Genomic DNA, 22,625 nt, shown 5'->3' on the forward strand with positions numbered 1-22,625 from the left:
AGCAATTCTTGAGTTCGTGGGAAGGATAGTAAATCATAATACCTCAATACTGAAATGTGTACATCATCACTTCCAGATCCTGAGTGCATTGATTGCTAAACGTTCTTCACTTCCCTTCTGTATGTGCTCCGATGGTTGTTAATTTTCTTTAGAACCATTTCACAATCCACATTATGTTCGAAATACTGACATTTGGAAACTAATTTCTCATAGTATAAACCTTTTTACCATGGGGACTATAGTCTTTGCTCTTAATTTTCCATACACTTGGCAATGATTTATGCAGTTCTACGAATACAATCATAAATTCACGTGTGTAATGATGTAAATCCTGTGAAGATTACTGCTAGCTTTATTTCAAGGCAAAACACAGAATGGTGCCACTGGGCAAAAATATGCATAGCATTTACATGCTCAGACTTGCACAGATTTGTCTGAACACAGACTGCAACACAAATTTTTCAGTCAGTGATTCACTGATATGCAACAATTTGTCAGTCAAACACTGCTCAGGTCAGCCGATGAAAATACCTGAGTGTGTAAACAGCATTTTAGACATTACAGTGGAAGTAGAACTACCATCAACAAGAATGAGGGTATGTGTTGAGTGACAACCACACGAAGTATTCCTCTTAAAAATATTCAGCATTACTATTTCACTTCTTATTTCTTCTAAAAGCGAACCAGCTTAGATGATAATTATGTGCTCAGCATTCTGGAAATTTACCTTTATAACTTCTCACAATAGTTTCCTACAGGTTGTATCCTCCAGTGTGTTCCCTCAAACTACCTGGTGAAGGCTCTACAATGTGTTTCCTTACGTAATTTGTTCATGAATGCTTTGTAAGAAAAAGTGAAATGATGGCTATAGATGCTTGATTTGCTTTTGGGAAAACAAGCAAATAATAAGAGTTCATACCTGGTTATCAGATGGAAGCAGGAGTGTTTGGACTTGGGATGGGTCAAGAATATGCGCATTCACATTGACCTTTGAGCAAATAATCTGTCAATCCTGCACAGGCTGTTTTTCTTGGAATATTTTGAAAACCTCAGAAATGTACATTGAGTGGGCCAATCTGCTGTTACAAGTCTGATTTTCTTAGAGTGTGTAACAACAAAAGTGAAAATCATTCTTTCAACACATTCCTTGCATTTCCCATTGTTGATGTGATTACCATTTCTGCACTGCTTAACACTGATGTAGCCATGTTTTGTCATAATTTATGATCCTGAATATCAAAATATCAGAATTAAATTTACCAAACAGCTGCTGACTTGTAGGCTTTCTTTTCCTGTATAAGCCAGCATTAACTACCAATTTTTAATGAGGGTGTGTTCTCAAAGTATGGAAGTTTCATTACACAAAAAATTAAATACAAAACTGTTCACATTTTATTGTAAGCTATTCACTTCCCTCAACTTTATATCTAACCACTGTATAACAATATATAATGCTACAAATATACTATTTCAGCATTATTACAATTTCCCTGAGTTTCTTAATGCAAACTTATAAATTATGGAACATACTGCAAAGAATACTAATACAGAACACTGGGAATCAAACAGTTCTTCAGTAATATAGTACCAGTATTTTATCAATACACCACTTATTTGAGGAATGAGAATTTTGTACAATAATAAAATCACCAGAGATTGCACTTAAAACTTACCCATATATGAAAAATGAATTAGCATGGCATAAAAGATATTTAGCACAGGAGAAAAGTGTTGCATGCTTAAAATGTGAAATATTTCACATTTGTCAATAACTGCATGACAAAATCAATTACTTTTCTCAAAAGATATAACAGCACTCATAGACTATCTCTCCCATTTAGATTCACTTTACAACTTCTTCCTAGTGGTATACTGGCACTTTTTGTAACTGTTATTTGAGCTTCTTGGCTGCACGGCCTCTTTTCCACAAGAAGTCTTGTATTTGGTAGATGTAACCAATACTTTCCAAGAGCAGGTTTCACATTAGAATAATTCTTTGTTTCCTCACAAGCATTCTTAATTTTCCCTTCTGAAAGCAGTCCATCTGCTTCAAAATATTGTATAGCAAGATTTACTACAAGGAATGCAATATGGTGCTCCTGAGCCAGATGTCTTATGAGATTACTTAGATGGTTCATTTGTGGTAAACCTGAAAAGAGTTAAGAAAAAAATGACAAATTACATGCATGCTTTCTATAGACTGAAGTGACCCATGGTGTGGTAAGAAAATGCTCAGCTCTTTTGTGCTACTTAAAATGTCTAATTACACATGATTCTTCATAGCTTAGCTCTACAAATGATAAGTTAAAAAAGGGACTTTTTTCCTCTGGCAAATCATCCTCCTCCTTATACCTTGCAGCTTTTCTGTTTCAAATGAAAACTTATTTAGCTGAACACAATAGTCTGCATGTTCCCTTTTCTCATTTTAGCTCGAAAAAAAATTAAAATATGGCAAAAGTTTGTTACGGATCAGTCAAGAGTTATACAAGAGAATTAGTTTTGTCATTGATTAAAATATTTCTGATGAGTGACGCGAAGGGCCAGTTTAAAGCCCAGACGACTGCTTGGGGCACCAATCTGGGAGGGGAGCCAGAAATGCCCAAGTACAATATTTGTTCACAGGGTGTATCATAATTAGTAGCAAAAATCAACCAATTTCCATGCTCACTAGATTTAGATTCATTTATAAAGGTCTTGCACAGCAGCTTATGTGTAATGCAGTGTGCGTATTGGGAGTAGGGGGGGGGGGGGGGGGGAGCAGCGCAAATGACATGTTGCTTGTGGAGAGTGGAAGAAGCCCAAAGGATATGTCACTTGTGTAAAACAGTGGACACACCAAGTGATATGTCACTTGGTGATGGCACTCTTAGACCATCCTTTTGTATATGCACAATAAAAAGTACAATCACATGAAGCATTGATTAAAACATCTTCCTGTATACAGAATGCCCCATTTGTCACCCAGTACCACTTCTGACTGGAATAAATTAACCACAGCCTTCGTTACGGCTTTGATCATCATGCCCTGGAATTAGGGATATCCTGTCTAAGATCCTTGCCACCCCTCCTAAAGTGGAGTTCAGTCACCCACCTAACCTCAACAAGTCTCAGTATCCCTTAGCCACTCTCAGCCCTTGCCACAGCGATCATATCCATGTGGAAGACTCAGGTGCAAAACCTGTCCAACCCATCCACCTAACACTTCCTGTTCCATTCCTGTCATAGGGTCATCCTGCCCCATCAGAGCTAAATGTGTAACAGTCAATTTTTGTGCCCATCTGCAGCTCAACATGTCACCTTTACGATGAGCAGCAATCTACCTTTTTCCTAATATTGTTGAAGTGAAACATAGATGATTAACAGTACAGACATGAATAGAACAGGTTTTGAGATATACTATAGAAGATTACATGGGTAGAGTGAGTAACTATTGAAAAGTTTTGGATCAGATCAGGAAGAAAATTGATTTATGGTGGAACTTGACTAAAAGAAGGGATCAGTTGATAGGGGAAGTGCGGAGGGCAGTTAGGTAAAGAGGAAAGAGGGAGACCAAGGCTAGACTATAGTAAGCAGTTTCAACTGGCTGTATGGTTCAATAGTTACACAGATATGAAAAGACTTGTACAAGAGAAACTAGTGTGGAGAGCAGTGTCAAGCAACTCTTGGAAATGAAGACCACAAAAACTGCAAGCTTTCAACATCTGCATATCACCACATCAGTGTGAAGCAGTGACGTACAACTTCAGATTAATAAGTTCAAATTCGGTTGATGAAAGAATTTAATTATTGGATCTATATGAGCAATAAAAGGGATGATGTCAAATATTTTATATCTGCATGTTGCTCATCCCACTGATGAAGATTTACTATCTAGTTGAAGTTAAAATTTAGTGATCTGTCTGTATGATATTTTTTGGCAACAGTATGGGCTATGTTCTGGAACCAGCTTTTGTGCTCCCTCATTACTCCAGCCCCTTGTTCACCCGCAACAGCACGGATTATTTTCACATGTACTCACATCTTTGCCAAGATGGCATCAGAATTCAGATTTGGTTATCTACATGGGAATAAACACTGTGGCAATATCTAGAGGAAGTGTAAACACAAACTCAACTTTCAAGGTGACTCATTCCGTAATGTTATAAAACAGTATTTTGCCTGCATGCTAAAAGTAAATTATGTGGAAAGTCCAAGAAATACTAGTTCAAAAAAGTAAAAACTAATATTTACTTCAAGAAGGGCATCTTAGAATCAATTTTATTCTGTGAATATTTGATCTTATGTTTGTGATCTAAAAGTTTCAAGGTTTATACTATTATGCAGCTAACTGTAGCCTTCAGTTCCACCAATCACAGTGAAAATATGTTTACATTCTGAGTGCCTCTCCTGTCCTATACAATATGACAATTTTGTTTCTGAAATGGTCACCATTTTCTCCTAAAGCTCTACTCCTAGCTCATGCAGCATGTTGTCTTAATGATAACAAATTGCTGTTTTGCTGACTGCTCTCGCATTGTCATAATAATGACTTATGTTGATAATAAAGATGAGTTGCTCAGTATCACACCTTAACTGAGAAAAAGTTAAGAATATTTGAGTGATGTAGTTAGAAATTACCATGTGTGTTTAGTAGGACAACTCAGACCACTTTTGAAAGTCATGACAATCACAGAGTTGACAAACATTTCTCCAGAAGCAGAAATAAAGCCATAGACAGCTCTCAAAGTCTTACACTTGCTCTCCTAGCTGAAGCCTGTTCAAGCCAGCCCTCAATTATTCTGGCCTACAACACCCCTACCAAATACATAATTGAGTTTTATTATGATTATGACGTGCTTCAGTTCACTACCTGATAAGATTATATGAATGTGTGTAACATTGTACACAACTAGTACTTTCTTATGAGCAAAATAGACTATGTGTTTTGTGATTGTATTATTGTACATTTATATGCACAGTTATATAATTAAGCTACACAGGGTGATTTTTCCCAATATGTACGAACACTAGGGACTGATCAATCCATTGACCAAGGAAGACATGACTGAGATGTGTCCGGATGTTAACAACGAAGTGGGCTGGAGCACCATCATGTAGCAGCCACATAAACCTTCGAACTGTCAATGGCACTTCTTCCAGCAGGTGGGGCGAAGACATCCACAAGAAACACTGACAGTTCCAGACTGTTAGACAACTTGGAAGGAAGACTGGTCCCAAAATACGGGCAACAATTATCGTGACCCACACATTCCAGCTGCACAGATGCTGATGATTCGCTGTCACAATACCATGGGGGTTCCGCATACTATCCCACAAATGACTGTTATGAAAGTTGAAGATACCATTCAGTGTAAAGGTGGTCTCATCTTTGAATAGGATGGATAACACAAATCCCAGAATTGTGGTCGCTTGATGAAGAAATCAGTGATGAAACTGCTACTGGCATGGAAAGTCTGTTGCTAGTAAGCCCTGCACATGCTGTAAGTGATAAGGGTAGTAAAAACTGTCATGGAGAATGTTCCACACAGTCATCTCCCTCACCCTATAAAGGCAGAACAACTACCTGGTACTGACACAGTGGTTTCCTTCCACAGTTTTAATCACATTTTCCTCCAACTGTGGTGTCAGAACATTTCAGGTACGTCCTTCCTGATTTCCTGCTTCCTGAAATGACCCTGTCTCAGACAAATGGCGATATAATGTTGTAAACATTAAATCCTGTGGTTGTTGTTGGAGGGGATGGGTTTCCTGATACAATCTTGCTATCTGCTGCCCACTGCCATTTGCCTTTCCCTAAGTAAACACCAAGTCGGCAAGCTCTCGATTCGAATACAGAACAGTTGTATGCAACACTGTATTACATACAATATCTGGTGTGTCAAACAATGGAAAATCCAGGATGGAATGTAACAATACCAGAGAAGGAAATTTGCTACTCACCATATAGCGGAGATGCTGAGTAGCGATAGGCACAACAAAAAGATTCACACAATTAAAGCTTTCGGCCATTAAGGCCTTTGTCAGCAGTACACACACACACACACACACACACACACACACACACTCGCGTAAATGCTGCTTGCATACACGTCTGCAGTCTCAAAGAGCTGAAACCACACAGCAAACAGCAACACCAGTGCATGATGAGAGTGGCGACTGGGTGGGGGTAAGGAGGAGGCTGGGGTGGGGAGAGGGAGGTATAGTATGGTGGGAGTGGTGGACAGTGATGTGTTGCAGTTTAGACAGAGGGCAGGAGAGGAGGTGCAGAGGGGGGAGGGGGCAAATAGCGCAAAGGAGAGAAATAAAATGAAATAAAAAGAAATTAAAAGACTGGGTGTGGTGGTAAAATGATGGCTGTGTAGTGCTGGGATGGGAAGAGGGAGTGAGTTGGGTGGGTGAGGACAGAGACTAATGAAGGTTGTGGCCAGGAGGGTTACAGGAACGTAGGATGTATGGCAGGGAAAGTTCCCGCCCACGCAGTTCAGAAAAGCTGGTGTTGGTGGGAAGGATGCATATGGCACAGGCTGTCAAGCAGTCATTGAGATGAAGGATATCATGTTTGGCAGCGTGTTCAGCAACAGGATGGTCCGCTTGTTTTTAGGCCACAGTTTGTCGGTGCCCGTTCATGCGGACAGACAGCTTGTTGGTTGTCATGCCTACATAGAATGCAGCACGGAGGTTGCAGCTTAGCTAGTAAATCACATGACTGGTTTCACAAGTATCCCTGCCTTGGATGGGATAGGTGATGTTGGTGACCGGACTGGAGTAGGTGGTGGTGGTAGGACGATGTATGGGACAGGTCTTGCATCTAGGTCTATTACAGGGGTATGAGCCATGAGGTAAGGGATTGGGAGCAAGGGTTGTGTAAGGATGGACGAGTATATTGTGTAGGTTTGGTGGACAGCGGAATACCACGGTAGGAGGGGTGGGAAGGATAGTGGGCAGGACAAGGTGAGTCAGCAAGAGAAGTGAATCAGATGCAACATTACTAATTACTATGGCAGGAGAGGGTGCTAGGGCATGAGATATGATGAACGGTACCACCCTGTAGAAGGAAACCATGCATACTGTAACTGTGGCTGCATGGTACAGTGCATATTAGACCGCAGTCTCTGTAACAATGTATGATTGAATAAATGGTCTCTAGCATGGAAACCATGCATTTCTGGATATAAGTTCATTAGACCTTTTTTGTTCATTTATATTCATTAGACCCGTGGTCTAGGGGTAGCGTCTTTGATACATAATCAAAATGTCTTCGGTCCCGGGTTCGATCCCCGCCACTGCCTAAATTTTCATAAATAATCAGCATTGGCGGCCGAAGACTTCCGGCATAAGAAGTCAGCCTCATTCTGCCAACAGCCTTGTCAAAGAGGGCGGAGGAGCGGATAGAGGTTCAGGGCACTCTCTTGTCCTAGGGGTGGGAAATTGCCCCTAAAGGGGGAAATATCAGCAATGATCAACGACATGAGGATGCAGAAGGCAATGGAAACCACTGCATTAAAGACACGTAACGTGTATCCACAGGACATGTGGCCTGTAATTGAAGAAGTGTCATGATGATCTCTCCATTGGCAAAAGATTTCGGAATAGTCCCCCATTCGGATCTCTGGGAGGGGACTGCCAAGGGGGAGGTTACCATGAGAAAAAGATTGAATAATCAACGAAAGGATAACGTTCTACGAGTCGGGGCATGGAATGTCAGAAGCTTAAACGTGGTAGGGAAACTAGAAAATCTGAAAAGGGAAATGCAAAGGCTCAATCTAGATATAGTAGGGGTCAGTGAAGTGAAGTGGAGGGAAGACAAGGATTTCTGGTCAGATGAGTATCGGGTAATATCAACAGCAGCAGAAAATGGTATGACAGGTGTAGGATTCGTTATGAATAGGAAGGTAGGGCAGAGGGTGTGTTACTGTGAACAGTTGAGTGACCGGGTTGTTCTAATCAGAATCGACAGCAGACCAACACCGACAACGATAGTTCAGGTATACATGCCGACGTTGCAAGCTGAAGATGAACAGATAGAGAAAGTGTATGAGGATATTGAAAGGGTAATGCAGTATGTAAAGAGGGACGAAAATCTAATAGTCATGGGCGACTGGAATGCAGTTGTAGGGGAAGAAGTAGAAGAAAAGGTTACAGGAGAATATGGGCTTGGGACAAGGAATGAAAGAGGAGAAAGACTAATAGAGTTCTGTAACAAGTTTCAGCTAGTAATAGCGAATACCTTTCAATTAGATTACATCATGGTCAGACAGAGATTCCGAAATCAGATACTGGATTGTAAGGTGTACCCAGGAGCAGATATAGACTCAGATCACAATATAGTAGTGATGAAGAGTAGGCTGAAGTTCAAGACATTAGTCAGGAAGAATCAATACGCAAAGAAGTGGGATACGGAAGTACTAAGGAATGACGAGATACGTTTGAAGTTCTCTAGCGCTATAGATACAGCAATAAGGAATAACGCAGTAGGCAGTACAGTTGAAGAGGAATGGACATCTCTAAAAAGGGCCATCACAGAAGTTGGGAAGGAAAACATAGGTACACAGAAGGTAGCTGTGAAGAAACCATGGGTAACAGAAGAAATACTTCAGTTGGTTGATGAAAGGAGGAAGTACAAACATGTTCCGGGAAAATCAGGAATACAGAAATACAAGTCGCTGAGGAATGAAATAAATAGGAAGTGCAGGGAAGCTAAGACGAAATGGCTGCAGGAAAAATGTGAAGACATCGAAAAAGATATGATTGTCGGAAGGACAGACTCAGCATAGAGGAAAGTCAAAACAACCTTTGGTGACATTAAAAGCAACGGTGGTAACATTAAGAGTGCAACAGGAATTCCACTGTTAAATGCAGAGGTGAGAGCAGATAGGTGGAAAGAATACATTGAAAGCCTCTATGAGGGTGAAGATTTGTCTGATGTGATGGAAGAAGAAACAGGAGTCGATTTAGAAGAGATAGGGGATCCAGTATTAGAATCAGAATTTAAAAGAGCTTTGGAGGACTTACGGTCAAATAAGGCAGAAGGGATAGATAACATTCCATCAGAATTTCTAAAATCATTGGCGGAAGTGGAAACAAAACGACTATTCACGTTGGTGTGTAGAATATATGAGTCTGGCGACATACCATCTGACTTTCGGAAAAGCATCATCCACACAATTCCGAAGATGGCAAGAGCTGACAAGTGCGAGAATTATTGCACAATCAGCTTAACAGCTCATGCATCGAAGCTGCTTACAAGAATAATATACAGAAGAATGGAAAAGAAAATTGAGAATGCGCTAGGTGACGATCAGTTTGGCTTTAGGAAAAGTAAAGGGACGAGAGAGGCAATTCTGACGTTACGGCTAATAATGGAAGCAAGGCTAAAGAAAAATCAAGACACTTTCATAGGATTTGTCGACCTGGAAAATGCGTTCGACAGTATAAAATGGTGCAAGCTGTTTGAGATTCTGAAAAAAGTAGGGGTAAGCTATAGGGAGAGACGGGTCATATACAATATGTACAACAACCAAGAGGGAATAATAAGAGTGGACGATCAAGAGCGAAGTGCTCGTATTAAGAAGGGTGTAAGACAAGGCTGTAGCCTTTCGTCCCTACTCTTCAATCTGTACATCAAGGAAGCAATGATGGAAATAAAAGAAAGGTTCAGGAGTGGAATTAAAATATAAGGTGAAAGGATATCAATGATACGATTCGCTGATGACATTGCTATCCTGAGTGAAAGTGAAGAAGAATTAAATGATCTGCTGAATGGAATGAACAGTCTAATGAGTACACAGTATGGTTTGAGAGTAAATCGGAGAAAGACGAAGGTAATGAGAAATAGTAGAAATGAGAACAGCGAGAAACTTAACATCAGGATTGATGGTCACGAAGTCAATGAAGTTAAGGAATTCTGCTACCTAGGCAGTAAAATAACCAATGATGGACGGAGCAAGGAGGACATCAAAAGCAGACTCGTTATGGCAAAAAAGGCATTTCTGGCCAAGAGAAGTCTACTAATATCAAATACCGGCTTTAATTTGAGGAAGAAATTACTGAGGATGTACGTCTGGAGTACAGCATTGTATGGTAGTGAAACATGGACTGTGGGAACACCGGAACAGAAGAGAATCGAAGCATTTGAGATGTGGTGCTACAGACGAATGTTGAAAATTAGGTGGATTGATAAGGTAAGGAATGAGGAGGTTCTACGCAGAATCGGAGAGTAAAGGAATATGTGGAAAACACTGATAAGGAGAAGGGACAGGATGATAGGACATCTGCTAAGACATGAGGGAATGACTTCCATGGTACTAGAGGGAGCTGTAGAGGGCAAAAACTGTAGAGGAAGACAGAGATTGGAATACGTCAAGCAAATAATTGAGGACGTAGGTTGCAAGTGCTACTCTGAGATGAAGAGGTTAGCACAGGAAAGGAATTCGTGGCGGGCCGCACTGATGACCAAAAAAAAAAAAAAATCCTCTCATCAGTCAATCCCTAGAATTTTTACATGGTGGAAAAAAATCACCTTGTACAACTGTCTCAAAAAAATTCAAATATGAAAATTCTCACATCAAGCTTTTACACTGAGCCTGCCAATGGTATGGATAGTTCAGGTATTGACAAGTATTATACAACATCAAGAAGTAGCCAACAACCACCCTTCCACCATTTGTTTTAATGGTTTGCCGAGTGGAGTATTGTGTGTAGTCAGGCTAGTTTTTGACAAGTGAGTTGCAGCCAGGGAGAAATCCGGAAAAATGTATGATACTGTTTAAAAAAATTAATGGAGAATAAGCTAATTGTAAAAAGTAAACTACAATGTTTCATATGCAGTAGATAAATTATAGTCAAACTTTCATCTTAGTAAAATAAAAAAAGAATTTTAATCCACTGGATTTTGACACAATAAAAGCAGCTTTTAAAAATTTGTCTTGCTATCTTTCCAGTAAGATCTTAATGAAATCCTATCCTCGGTTAACATTTTGTGAAATGTAAAATACATATGAATAAAGTGCAGTGCATATTCATCAGAATAACTAATGATCAGTAAAATTCAGAACAGATAAAGTAGGACTGCAATGAACTGATTATTAAATTAATTGTAGCTTCTGCAACCCAAGTAAAGATCCTCATTTCAGATTTAAATCAGGCAATGTTACTTTATTAAACACAGTTACATGCAGAATAGTAGTAATTATCACAACAGTGAATTGAGTAGTCATTACAGTATCATTTTCAGCATTTTGAGTCACATTATTCAAATTTAATTTGACTGAGAATCTTATAGTCATTAAGCACAGCGGGTAGCCACCTCAGTTAAGATGTGGTTTCTCGTAACAAGGACAAATGAATCTTGTGAGCCAGAAGCTGCAGTTCACAAGCTGACTGGAATACATTAGTTTGTATAATGTCACGGAGTGCCTTGCCAACATTTGTCAGTTGTTCTGCTGATAGGAGAATTTCCTATGATGTGATGGAAACTATGTTGGTGGTGACAGAGAAAATTACAGTTTCTACAGCTTTAGGCAGGGCACAGTACATCAATGAGTAGTTCTACTAGGGGCAGAGTGGGCTGAACTAGGGTAAAGGTCCATGGTTGTGGCAAGATGTGAAGTAAAATTGTAGTTGTGGACTGGTGAAAACAACCTGAAGTCAAAAAATTTCAAGGGTAGCTATAAAATTGAGGACTCTTAGCACAGCGGTGGTGCTGTATGTGGTGATTAATTTTGGTACTGTAACAGTTTCTCAAGACAGCAGTCTTGAATTCATAAAGATCAGCCAAACTATGTTTCAAGTGTGGAAAAACTGCATGATATTTGACTTATGTTCCCATGCACAGGTGTGGAATTGCACTAGCACTTTCAGGCTCCTGAAGACCAGTTTTGTGGGGTAACACAAGATATGTGGCAGTTTTTAGTTGTGATAGCTGACTGGCATTTGTAATTTTCAAAGAAGACTATATGGAGACTTAGCAGAAGCTGGTGTTATGAATCAAATCAAGCAATAAGGGGAGGTATTGGTCATATAAACAGACTTTGTGAGGCTTGTTAAGGCGAGAATAAAAAATACTGTTTTCATCCAAATTGTTGTGTTTGACTGTCTGTGCTGTTGGCGTTGGCTGAGATTTACAGTGACACAGAATGATGCTAGCTGGGGAGAATGGTAATGGTGTATGTTTCCAGTTCAGTGGTCAGATTTTGGATCTTCATGGAATGCAAAAAAACGAGAGTTGATACCAAAGGTAGTATAGAAATGGTAACATTTTTATCCTTGTTTAATGAGTCTAGGAGAGGCTGGCAATCCGTATCTAAATTATTTTAATAATACTCAAGTGATGATCTGTGTCTGGCAATAAATGTCTCACTCATCAGTAGTGACATAGTTGCATCACACTGTGAGATTACATGCTCCATCATATAGGAAATGACAGCAACAGATGGTTGTTATTGCAATGAAAAGAGAGAAACTTCACCAAAATAAGTCTTTAAAAATATTCAAAAAGACCAGCAATGACATGCACCTCACAGATGAGACTATTAAAATGCCATGGATCAACAACCGAAGCATTTGGAACAAATTCCAAGTGTTGAAAGATGATGTAAAATGTAGGGAAGATCACATCCCACAAGGTACAAAAAGCTGGCTAAAATCCAAAATGACAGCAGCAAGATTTTTGGGGTAACTCTTAGTGTACATAAAAAGGCCAGGCTAATGGGAAATGGAGGTAGTGTATCTGTTGCAGTACACAGTACATCAAAAATCCACTGAGACTGAAATTGAAGCTGCATGTGAGTGCATCTGGACAATACTTGGTTTCAAAGGTGAGCACAAACTCATAACCGCATATTTCTGTTGACCCTAAAATGTGTGCCCTGTCATAACAAAAACCTTTAGAAAAAAATCTCAGCTTGCTTGCACATACATTTCCCAATCATGTAGTCATCACTAGAGGAGACATTAGTGATTCAACAATTAAATGGAAAAATGGCAAGAAATTTATTTGCAGTTGTGAATAAGATCAGACTCCAGCTGGACAATGTACTCGTGACACTAAAAATTTGTGCCAGACCAAGACATGCGTGCATGGCTGAAGGACACTGCAAAATACATTGTAAAAATACCGGCACTGCAATATAGTGGAGACATTTCAGTTTTGTAAGTGATGGGTGTGACAAGGCATCCTGTGAAACAATACTATTTACAAATTTAAAGCAATTGTGGGCCTGCAGCTGATTATCATTTATTACACCCTTAGACATTTTGACTGGAAACCTCACATAAGCCATTTAAGATTGATGAAGGCAGCTCTTGTCCTGCAATTTATTAGTGTACTCTGGCTGTGTTAAGATTGTGACGACAGACTCACCACACTATCCGGTAGCAGGATCATCACTCGTGGAACTCAGCTGTCCTCAGAGATGCTGCTCACTGTCCTCTAACATCTTTGTTTAGCAAATTGTGGAAATGATTGGGCTTCAAGCATTAGCCAATTGATACCCACTATCATGACTCATTATATTTCCTGGCAATCATATTTCCATACATTCTTTAATAACAGAGTCCTAAAAAATGTTTTTTCGGGCAAAATTATTGTTTTACCACACTCCATCAGTTGTCCAGTGGAGCTACAAGATTCAGGAATAGCAAACTTGTGCTGCAAAAAGCAACTGCAGCATTGATATTTGGTGCAGCATGCCTCCATGGTGCACATTATCTGGTCTATGTAATCCATAACACACTGACATGGTATTTTGTAAATTCCAGCCTTCCACAATAATAAGTAATCCTGCACTATTTCCAAAAGGTCTGTAGTAGAAGATAGTGAGTGGAAAACCAGTTTAATCTAAAACTTGTGGATTCCAGTTGTCTTGAAAGAAATATTGCCAACAAAAGGAAGAAAACTAGGAACTTTGTTGGCATGATCTTCTCTGTTTCTACATCCTGGTTTTTGGCTCTTAAAAGTGCAAGGCATGTTTCCCTTCTTATTCTTCTGCAGTGCCCAAAGGAAGGTATCAACTGAATTTTGCACCTACATGAAAAGCACAACCTTTATAAATTTGGTGAGCATGCTGAAGAAACTTACAACACTTGCCTTTGGATGCTGCAGAAAAAATAAGAAGAGAAACCTGTCATGTGCTTTCGAAAACTCCTCCTCCAGGCGGCAACTGAACCTCTGCAGAAAGGGCCACACTACACAGTCTTCATGAGTATCCAGCCATAATGGTACTTACGTCTAACAAAGGTAATTCAACAGTACTGCAACCTTGTAGTCTGTATGTGGATAAGGTGCATGGTCCATTAAGTGATTCTGTGTATAAGAAGATTGATTATGACCATACAGAACATGTGCAATAGAGAACTTCTACATTCTTGATTTCTTCCTTTTTACCTCAAGAGCCATCAAGAGGTTTAGATCACATGACTGCGTAACGCCCTGTCTGTATGGTCTTCCTAAAATATGTAAAGGTAATCTACATTTACGACCAACAGTAAGCAACATTGGTGTTCCTACATACAATTTAATCATGCATATTTCTTTCGTCTGAGACTATTATTAAGCAAGTAATCACATCATATATTAGACTTGACTGATTTTTCAATCAATTGGGGTCTCTTTATTTAAGAAGTTCAGACTGTTTACTTAGCTTTGATGCGGTATCACTTTTTATAAAGGTCCCTTTGCAGAGTCTTTGGCACTAGGTGGTAATAAATTTCAGGTGGACATTATTGCTTTGTTCTGGAATATTGTCTCTTCAACTTCTTTTATCTTCATGAAGAATTTTTTTGAGTAGATTGCACAGTGCTTTTTATGGAAGATTTTGAGAAGAGAGCACTGTAATCAGTGACCTTTAAACCGCCTGTATTTTGTAGGTGTGTGGACGATACTTTCGCAGAGTGGCCTCATGAAGAAGATAAAGTGACAGAGTTTTTACACCACTTTAGCACCAGTCAAAAGAACATTCAATTTACAAACGAAATAGAGAAAGGACGCTCTGCCTTGGACATTTTGGTTAGATAGATAAATGATTTTGGTTAGATAGATAAATGATCGGCTGAAAGCAAGGGGAAACTACAGCCGTAATTTTTCCCGAGGGCATGCAGCTTTACTGTATGATTACATGATGATGGCGTCCTCTTGGGTAAAATATTCCGGAGGTAAAATAGTCCCCCATTCGGATCTCCGGGCGGGGACTACTCAAGAGGATGTCGTTATCAGGAAAAAGAAAACTGGCGTTCTACGGATCGGAGCGTGGAATGTCAGATCCCTTAATCGGGCAGGTAGGTTTGAAAATTTAAAAAGGGAAATGGATAGGTTGAAGTTAGATATAGTGGGAATTAGTGAAGTTCGGTGGCAGGAGGAACAAGACTTCTGGTCAGGTGACTACAGGGTTATAAACACAAAATGCAGGAGTAGGTTTAATAATGAATAGGAAAATAGGAATGCGGGTAAGCTACCACAAGCAGCATTATTGTGGCCAAGATAGATACGAAGCCCACGCCTACTACAGTAGTACAAGTTTACATGCCAACTAGCTCTGCAGATGACGAAGAAATTGAAGAAATGTATGATGAAATAAAAGAAATTATTCAGATTGTGAAGGGAGACGAAAATTTAATAGTCATGGGTGACTGGAATTCGAGTGTAGGAAATGGGAGAGAAGGAAACATAGTAGGTGAATATGGATTGGGGGACAGAAATGAAAGAGGAAGCTGCCTGGTCGAATTTTGCACAGAGCACAACATAATCATAACTAACACTTGGTTTAAGAATCATGAAAGAAGGTTGTATACATGGAAGAACCCTGGAGATACTAAAAGGTATCAGATAGATTATATAATAGTAAGACAGAGATTTAGGAACCAGGTTTTAAATTGTAAGACATTTCCAGGGGCAGATGTGGACTCTGACCACAATCTATTGGTTATGACCTGTAGATTAAAACTGAAGACACTGCAAAAAGGTGGGAATTTAAGGAGATGGGACCTGGATAAACTAAAAGAACCAGAGGTTGTGCAGAGATTCAGGGAGAGCATAAGGGAGCAATTGACAGGAATGGGGGAAATAAATACAGTAGAAGAAGAATGGGTAGCTCTGAGGGATGAAGTAGTGAAGGCAGCAGAGGATCAAGTAGGTAAAAAGACGAGGGCTAGTAGAAATCCTTGGCTAACAGAAGAAATATTGAATTTAATTGATGAAAGGAGAAAATATAAAAATGCAGTAAATGAAGCAGGCAAAAAGGAATACAAAGGTCTCAAAAATGAGATCGACAGGAAGTGCAAAATGGCTAAGCAGGGATGGCTGGAGGACAAATGTAAGGATGTAGAGGCTTGTCTCACTAGGGGTAAGATAGATACTGCCTACAGGAAAATTAAAGAGACCTTTGGAGAGAAGAGAACCACTTGTATGAATATCAGGAGCTCAGATGGCAACCCAGTTCTAAGCAAAGAAGGGAAGGCAGAAAGGTGGAAGGAGTATATAGAGGGTCTATACAAGGGCGATGTACTTGAGGACAATATTATGGAAATGGAAGAGGATGTAGATGAAGATGAAATGGGAGATATGATACTGCGTGAAGAGTTTGACAGAGCACTGAAAGACCTGAGTCGAAACAAGGCCCCCGGAGTAGACAATATTCCATTGGAACTACTGACGGCCGTGGGAGAGCCAGTCCTGACAAAACTCTACCATCTGGTGAGCAAGATGTATGAAACAGGCGAAATACCCTCAGACTTCAAGAAGAATATAATAATTCCAATCCCAAAGAAAGCAGGTGTTGACAAATGTGTAAATTACCGAACTATCAGCTTAATAAGTCACAGGTGCAAAATACTAACACGAATTCTTTACAGACGAATGGAAAAACTAGTAGAAGCCAACCTCGGGGAAGATCAGTTCGGATTCCGTAGAAACACTGGAACACGTGAGGCAATACTGACCTTACGACTTATCTTAGAAGAAAGATTAAGGAAAGGCAAACCTATGTTTCTAGCATTTGTAGACTTAGAGAAAGCTTTTGACAATGTTGACTGGAATACTCTCTTTGAAATTCTAAAGGTGGCAGGGGTAAAATACAGGGAGCGAAAGGCTATTTACAATTTGTACAGAAACCAGATGGCAATTATAAGAGTCGAGGGACATGAAAGGGAAGCAGTGGTTGGGAAGGGAGTAAGACAGGGTTGTAGCCTCTCCCCGATGTTGTTCAATCTGTATATTGAGCAAGCAGTAAAGGAAACAAAAGAAAAATTCGGAGTAGGTATTAAAATTCATGGAGAAGAAATAAAAACTTTGAGGTTCGCCGATGACATTGTAATTCTGTCAGAGACAGCAAAGGACTTGGAAGAGCAGTTGAATGGAATGGACAGTGTCTTGAAAGGAGGATATAAGATGAACATCAACAAAAGCAAAACAAGGATAATGGAATGTAGTCTAATTAAGTCGGGTGATGCTGAGGGTATTAGATTAGGTAATGAGACACTTAAAGTAGTAAAGGAGTTTTGCTATTTGGGGAGCAAAATAACTGATGATGGTCGAAGTAGAGAGGATATAAAATGTAGGCTGGCAATGGCAAGGAAAGCGTTTCTGAAGAAGAGAAATTTGTTAACATCCAGTATTGATTTAAGTGTCAGGAAGTCATTTCTGAAAGTATTCGTATGGAGTGTAGCCATGTATGGAAGTGAAACATGGACGATAAATAGTTTGGACAAGAAGAGAATAGAAGCTTTCGAAATGTGGTGCTACAGAAGAATGCTGAAGATTAGATGGGTAGATCACATAACTAATGAGGAAGTATTGAATAGGATTGGGGAGAAGAGAATTTTGTGGCACAACTTGACCAGAAGAAGGGATTGGTTGGTAGGACATGTTCTGAGGCATCAAGGGATCACCAATTTAGTATTGGAGGGCAGCGTGGAGGGTAAAAATCGTAGAGGGAGACCAAGAGATGAATACACTAAGCAGATTCAGAAGGATGTAGGTTGCAATAGGTACTGGGAGATGAAAAAGCTTGCACAGGATAGAGTAGCATGGAGAGCTGCATCAAACCAGTCTCAGGGCTGAAGACCACAACAACAACAGCAACAGATAAATGATGGCTCTCAGTGGTATTCAGTTTATAATGAGCCCACTCATGCTTACTCGTATTTACAAGCATTAAGTTGTCACCATTTGTTGCAAACTGTTAAGTGTGCTTAAAAAACTTGTGCACAGAGCTCACACAGTCTCAGATTCAGATAGTTTCATGAAGAGCTGGCTCACCCAAAGGCAATACTCGAGAAAAATGAGTATTCTATCCAGCAACGTCTCAAAAATGAGATCGACAAGAAGTGCAAAATGGCTAAGCAGGGATGGCTAGAGGACAAATATAAGGATGTAGAGGCTTATCTCATGAGGGGTAAGATAGATAGTGCCTACAGGAAAATTAAAGAGATCTTTGGAGAAAAGAGAACCACTTGCATGAATATCAAGAGCTCAGATGGAAACCCAGTTCTAAGCAAAGAAGGGAAAGCAGAAAGGTGGAAGGAGTATAGAGAGAGTATATACAAGGGCGATGTTCTTGAGGACAGTATTATGGAAATGGAAGAGGATGTAGATGAAGATGAAATGGGAGATATGATACTGCGTGAAGAATTTGACAGAGCACTGAAAGACCTGAGTCGCAACAAAGCTCCGGGAGTAGACAACATTCCATTAGAACTTCTGACAGCCTTGGTAGAGCCAGACCTGACAAAACTCTACCATCGGGTGAGCAAGATGTATGAGAATGGTGAAATACCCTCAGACTTCAAGAAGAATATAATAATTCCAATCCAAAGAAAGCAAGTGTCGACAGGTGTGAAGATTACTGAACTATCAGTTTAATACGTCACAGCTGCAAAATACTAACGCGAATTCTTTACAGGCGAATGGAAAAACTGATTGAAGCCGACCTCGGGGAAGATCAGTTTGAATTCTGTAGAAATGTTGGAACATGTGAGGCAATACTGACCCTAGGACTTATCTTAGAAGAAAGATTAAGGAAAGGCAAACCTACGTTTCTAGCATTTGTAGACTTAGAGAAAGCTTTTGATAATGTTGATTGGAATACTCTCTTTCAAATTCTGAAGGTGGCAGGGGTAAAATACAGGGAGCGAAAGACTATTTACAATTTGTACAGAAACCAGATGGCAGTTATAAGAGATGAGGGGTATGAAAGGGAAGCAGTGGTTGGGAAGGGAGTGAGACAGGGTTGTAGCCTATCTCCTGTTGAGAGACAGGGCTCGGTGTCTCATCAAAACTGAACACCGTTTTATAAACTGGCATTCTGCTCCTCCTAGTGTATCTCCTACGGCGGTACGGCATGGCTGTGTGCTGCGTGCTGCTGCCTGCAGTTGACTGACGCAGAAACAGGAAGCGCGCCGAGCGCTCCATTCACTAGCGTCTTATCGCTACGTCACTTCCGCTGATAAAACTTGATTTTTGCCCGACGCGGCCCTAGTAATACTAGGGGCCGCGTCTCGCTGGCTGCCTCGCTCAGCGGCTAAGTCCCGTTCAAGGCCACCCGCCTATAAGGCGGCGCACACAGCCATAAAAATGTTATTCAATTTGTATGTTGGCTCTGAGCACTATGGGATGAACTTCTGAGGTCATCAGTCCCCTAGAACTTAGAACTACTTAAACCAACTAACCTAAGGTCATCACACACATCCATGCCCGAGGCAGGATTCGAACCTGCGACTGTAGCGGTCGCACGGTTCCAGACTGTAGTGCCTAGAACCGCTTGGCCACTCTGGCCGGCAATTTGTCTGTTGAGCAAGCAGTAAAGGAAACAAAAGAAAAATTCAGAGTAGGAATTAAAATCCATGGAGAAGAAATTAAAACTTTGAGATTGTTAAGGCTTTTGTGGCCACTTGTTGACAAACCGCCTATTGGCTCCTGTCTTGGGTTCTTTGGCCAACGTTCATCTAATGATCACACGGAATACGAATCAATTAATCAAGGCGTCTTCTCTGCTGGCAGACATACAGAGAAGCCTGCACAACACAGAAGCCCTACCACATCAGCTGTATGGATTACCCAAGATCCATAAGAACAACATTCCACTGAGACCGATTGTTAGCGCTCCTGGCTCACCGACGTATAAACTGACAAAACACTTGGCCTCTCTGCTCCAGCCACACATGGGGAAGACTGACACATACATAAAGGACTCAGGACATTTCACTGAGAAGCTGAAGAAACTGAAACTTGCACCAAATGATATCCTTGTCAGCTTTGATGTTGTTTCGTTGTTTACGAAAGTGCCACACAGTGACGCTCTGGAGCACATCGGTTCCATTTTCCCGCAAGACATCGAAAAGCTCTTCCATGCATGTCTCACCATGAGCTATTTCACATGGAATGGCAATTTCTACAAACAGCTGGAAGGCGTCGCCATGGGTAGTCCTCTTAGTACAGTGGTGGCCAACTTCTTCATGGAACAATTTGAAGCAAAGGCACTGGACTTGGCGACTTGCAAACCTAAGGTGTGGTACAGGTATGTCGATGGTACTTTCGTGGTGTGGAGCCATGGTGAAGAGCCATGGTGAATAACAGCTCAGTAACTTCCTAAGACACTTGAACAACCTCCATGCCAACATAACATTTAGCATGGAAGTAGAAAAGGACAAGAATCTGCCATTTATAGATGTGCTGGTCACAAGGGACGGCGAAAACCTGGGACACAGCGTGTATCGAAAACCGACACACACGGACTGATACCGGCACAAACTATCAAACCACCACCCGAGCCACAAAAGAGGCATGATTAATACGCTCGTAACGAGAGCAGGGCGAATATGTGAGCTGCAGCACCTTAGACGAGAAATGCAGCACCTGCAAAGTGTTCTGAGGAGCAATGGGTTCTCCACAAATTATATTAGAAGTGTAACAGAGCCAAACACTCAGCGAAGTAAGGAATCAGAAAAAGAAATGTTGGGTACGGCCTTTCTGCCATACATTCCCAGAGTGATGGACAGCATCGGCCCTATATTGCGCAAACATGGCATAAAGACAATTTTCAAACCGACAAAGAAGATCAGCGAAGGAGAAAAGGGACCCCCTTGCAAAGTTGGGAATATACCGTATACCATGCACATGCGGAAAAGTTTATGTTGGAATGACTGGACGATCAATTAACACCAAGATCAAAGAGCATAAGCGACATTGAAGGTTGGGGCAGGTGGAGAAATCGGCCGTGGCAGAGCACGCATTGTGTTAGACTGACAACGTAATAAAATTCGCCGACACTGAAGTTCTGGCTGTAGAGAAGCACTATCACATGCTTGTTCAGAGAAACTGTAGAAGTACAAAAACATGAGAACAGTTTCAACAATAAAGAGGGAAGCCTTAAGGTAAATGGATCCTGGCTTCCCGTACTGCAGCAAACGACTGTTGCAGGTAGCAAGAGGAGAACAGCACCGGAAATGACCGCAGAGAAGCCCTTGAACGTTGGCGCGCCAGGTACATATAGTCTGTGGCCGCGAGCTTGGCTCCAGTTCACCACCGGCAATGGAGGATGAAGCTTTGACAAAGCCAGCCACTCGTGCTGGTGAAACATCAGTAAAATCATTAGATGAATGTTGGCTGAAGAACCCGAGACAGGAGCCAATAGGCAGTTTGTAAAACTTTGAGATTCACCAATGACATTGTAATACTGTCAGAGACAGCAAAAGACCTGGAAGAGCAGTTGAACAGAATGGACAGTGTCTTGAAAGGAGGATATAAGATGAACATCAACAAAAGCAAAACGAGGATAATGGAATGTAGTCGAATTAAATCGGGTGATGCTGAGGGTATTAGATTAGGAAATGAGACGCTTAAAGTAGTAAAAGAGTTTTGCTATTTGGGGAGCAAAATAACTAATGATGGTCGAAGTAGAGAGGATATAAAATGTAGACTGGCAATGGCAAGGAAAGCATTTCTGAAGAAGAGAAATTTGTTAACATCGAGTATAGATTTAAGTGTCAGGAAGTCTTTTCTGAAAGTATTTGTATGGAGTGGAGAATGTGAATGACACATAGTTTAGACAAAAAGAGAATAGAAGCTTTCGATATGCGGTGCTACAGAAGGATGCTGAAGATTAGATGGGCAGATCACATAACTAATGAGGTGGTACTGAATAGAATTGGGGAGAAGAGAAATTTGTGCCACAACTTGACTAGAAGAAGGGATCGCTTGGTAGGACATATTCCGAGGCATCAAGGGATCACCAATTTAGTATTGGAAGGCAGCGTGGAGGGTAAAAATCGTAGAGGGAGACCAAGAGATGAATACACTAAACAGATTCAGAAGGATGTAGGTTGCAGTAGTACTGGGAGATGAAGAAGCTTGCACAGGATAGAGTAGCATGGAGAGCTGCATCAACCCAGTCTCTGGACTGAAGACAACAACAACAACATCTAGCATGTTAAGAGGGTACTGTCAATTAAAGACAACAAATAGGAAGTTGATGGTGCCAAAATCTTAGGTTTTCTTCCTTTGTTAGTAATAATTTTTTCAAGATGTCAGAATCCTATAGAAACCTTTGGTTGAACTGATTTCTGTCCACTGTCTACTATTGTGGACCTTCTGGGACAATGAAGAATGATTTGTTTTTGTGGAAGGCTGGAATTTA

At 40.6% G+C, this 22,625-nt stretch overlaps 1 protein-coding gene across 1 annotated transcript in view; it reads right to left on the bottom strand.

The window, feature by feature from the left end:
- Positions 1-1,369: 1,369 nt before the first annotated feature.
- Positions 1,370-22,625, bottom strand: part of LOC124802232 (DNA repair protein RAD51 homolog 4) — a 177,064-nt gene continuing 155,808 nt past the window's right edge. The window contains exon 5 of the mRNA XM_047263134.1: positions 1,370-2,149. Within this exon, the coding sequence (XP_047119090.1) occupies positions 1,818-2,149 (332 nt within the window). The 3' untranslated portion in view covers positions 1,370-1,817. The remainder of the gene's footprint in view (positions 2,150-22,625) is intronic.

This window comes from Schistocerca piceifrons, chromosome 1, assembly GCF_021461385.2.
Source record: "Schistocerca piceifrons isolate TAMUIC-IGC-003096 chromosome 1, iqSchPice1.1, whole genome shotgun sequence".
NCBI lineage: Eukaryota > Metazoa > Arthropoda > Insecta > Orthoptera > Acrididae > Schistocerca > Schistocerca piceifrons.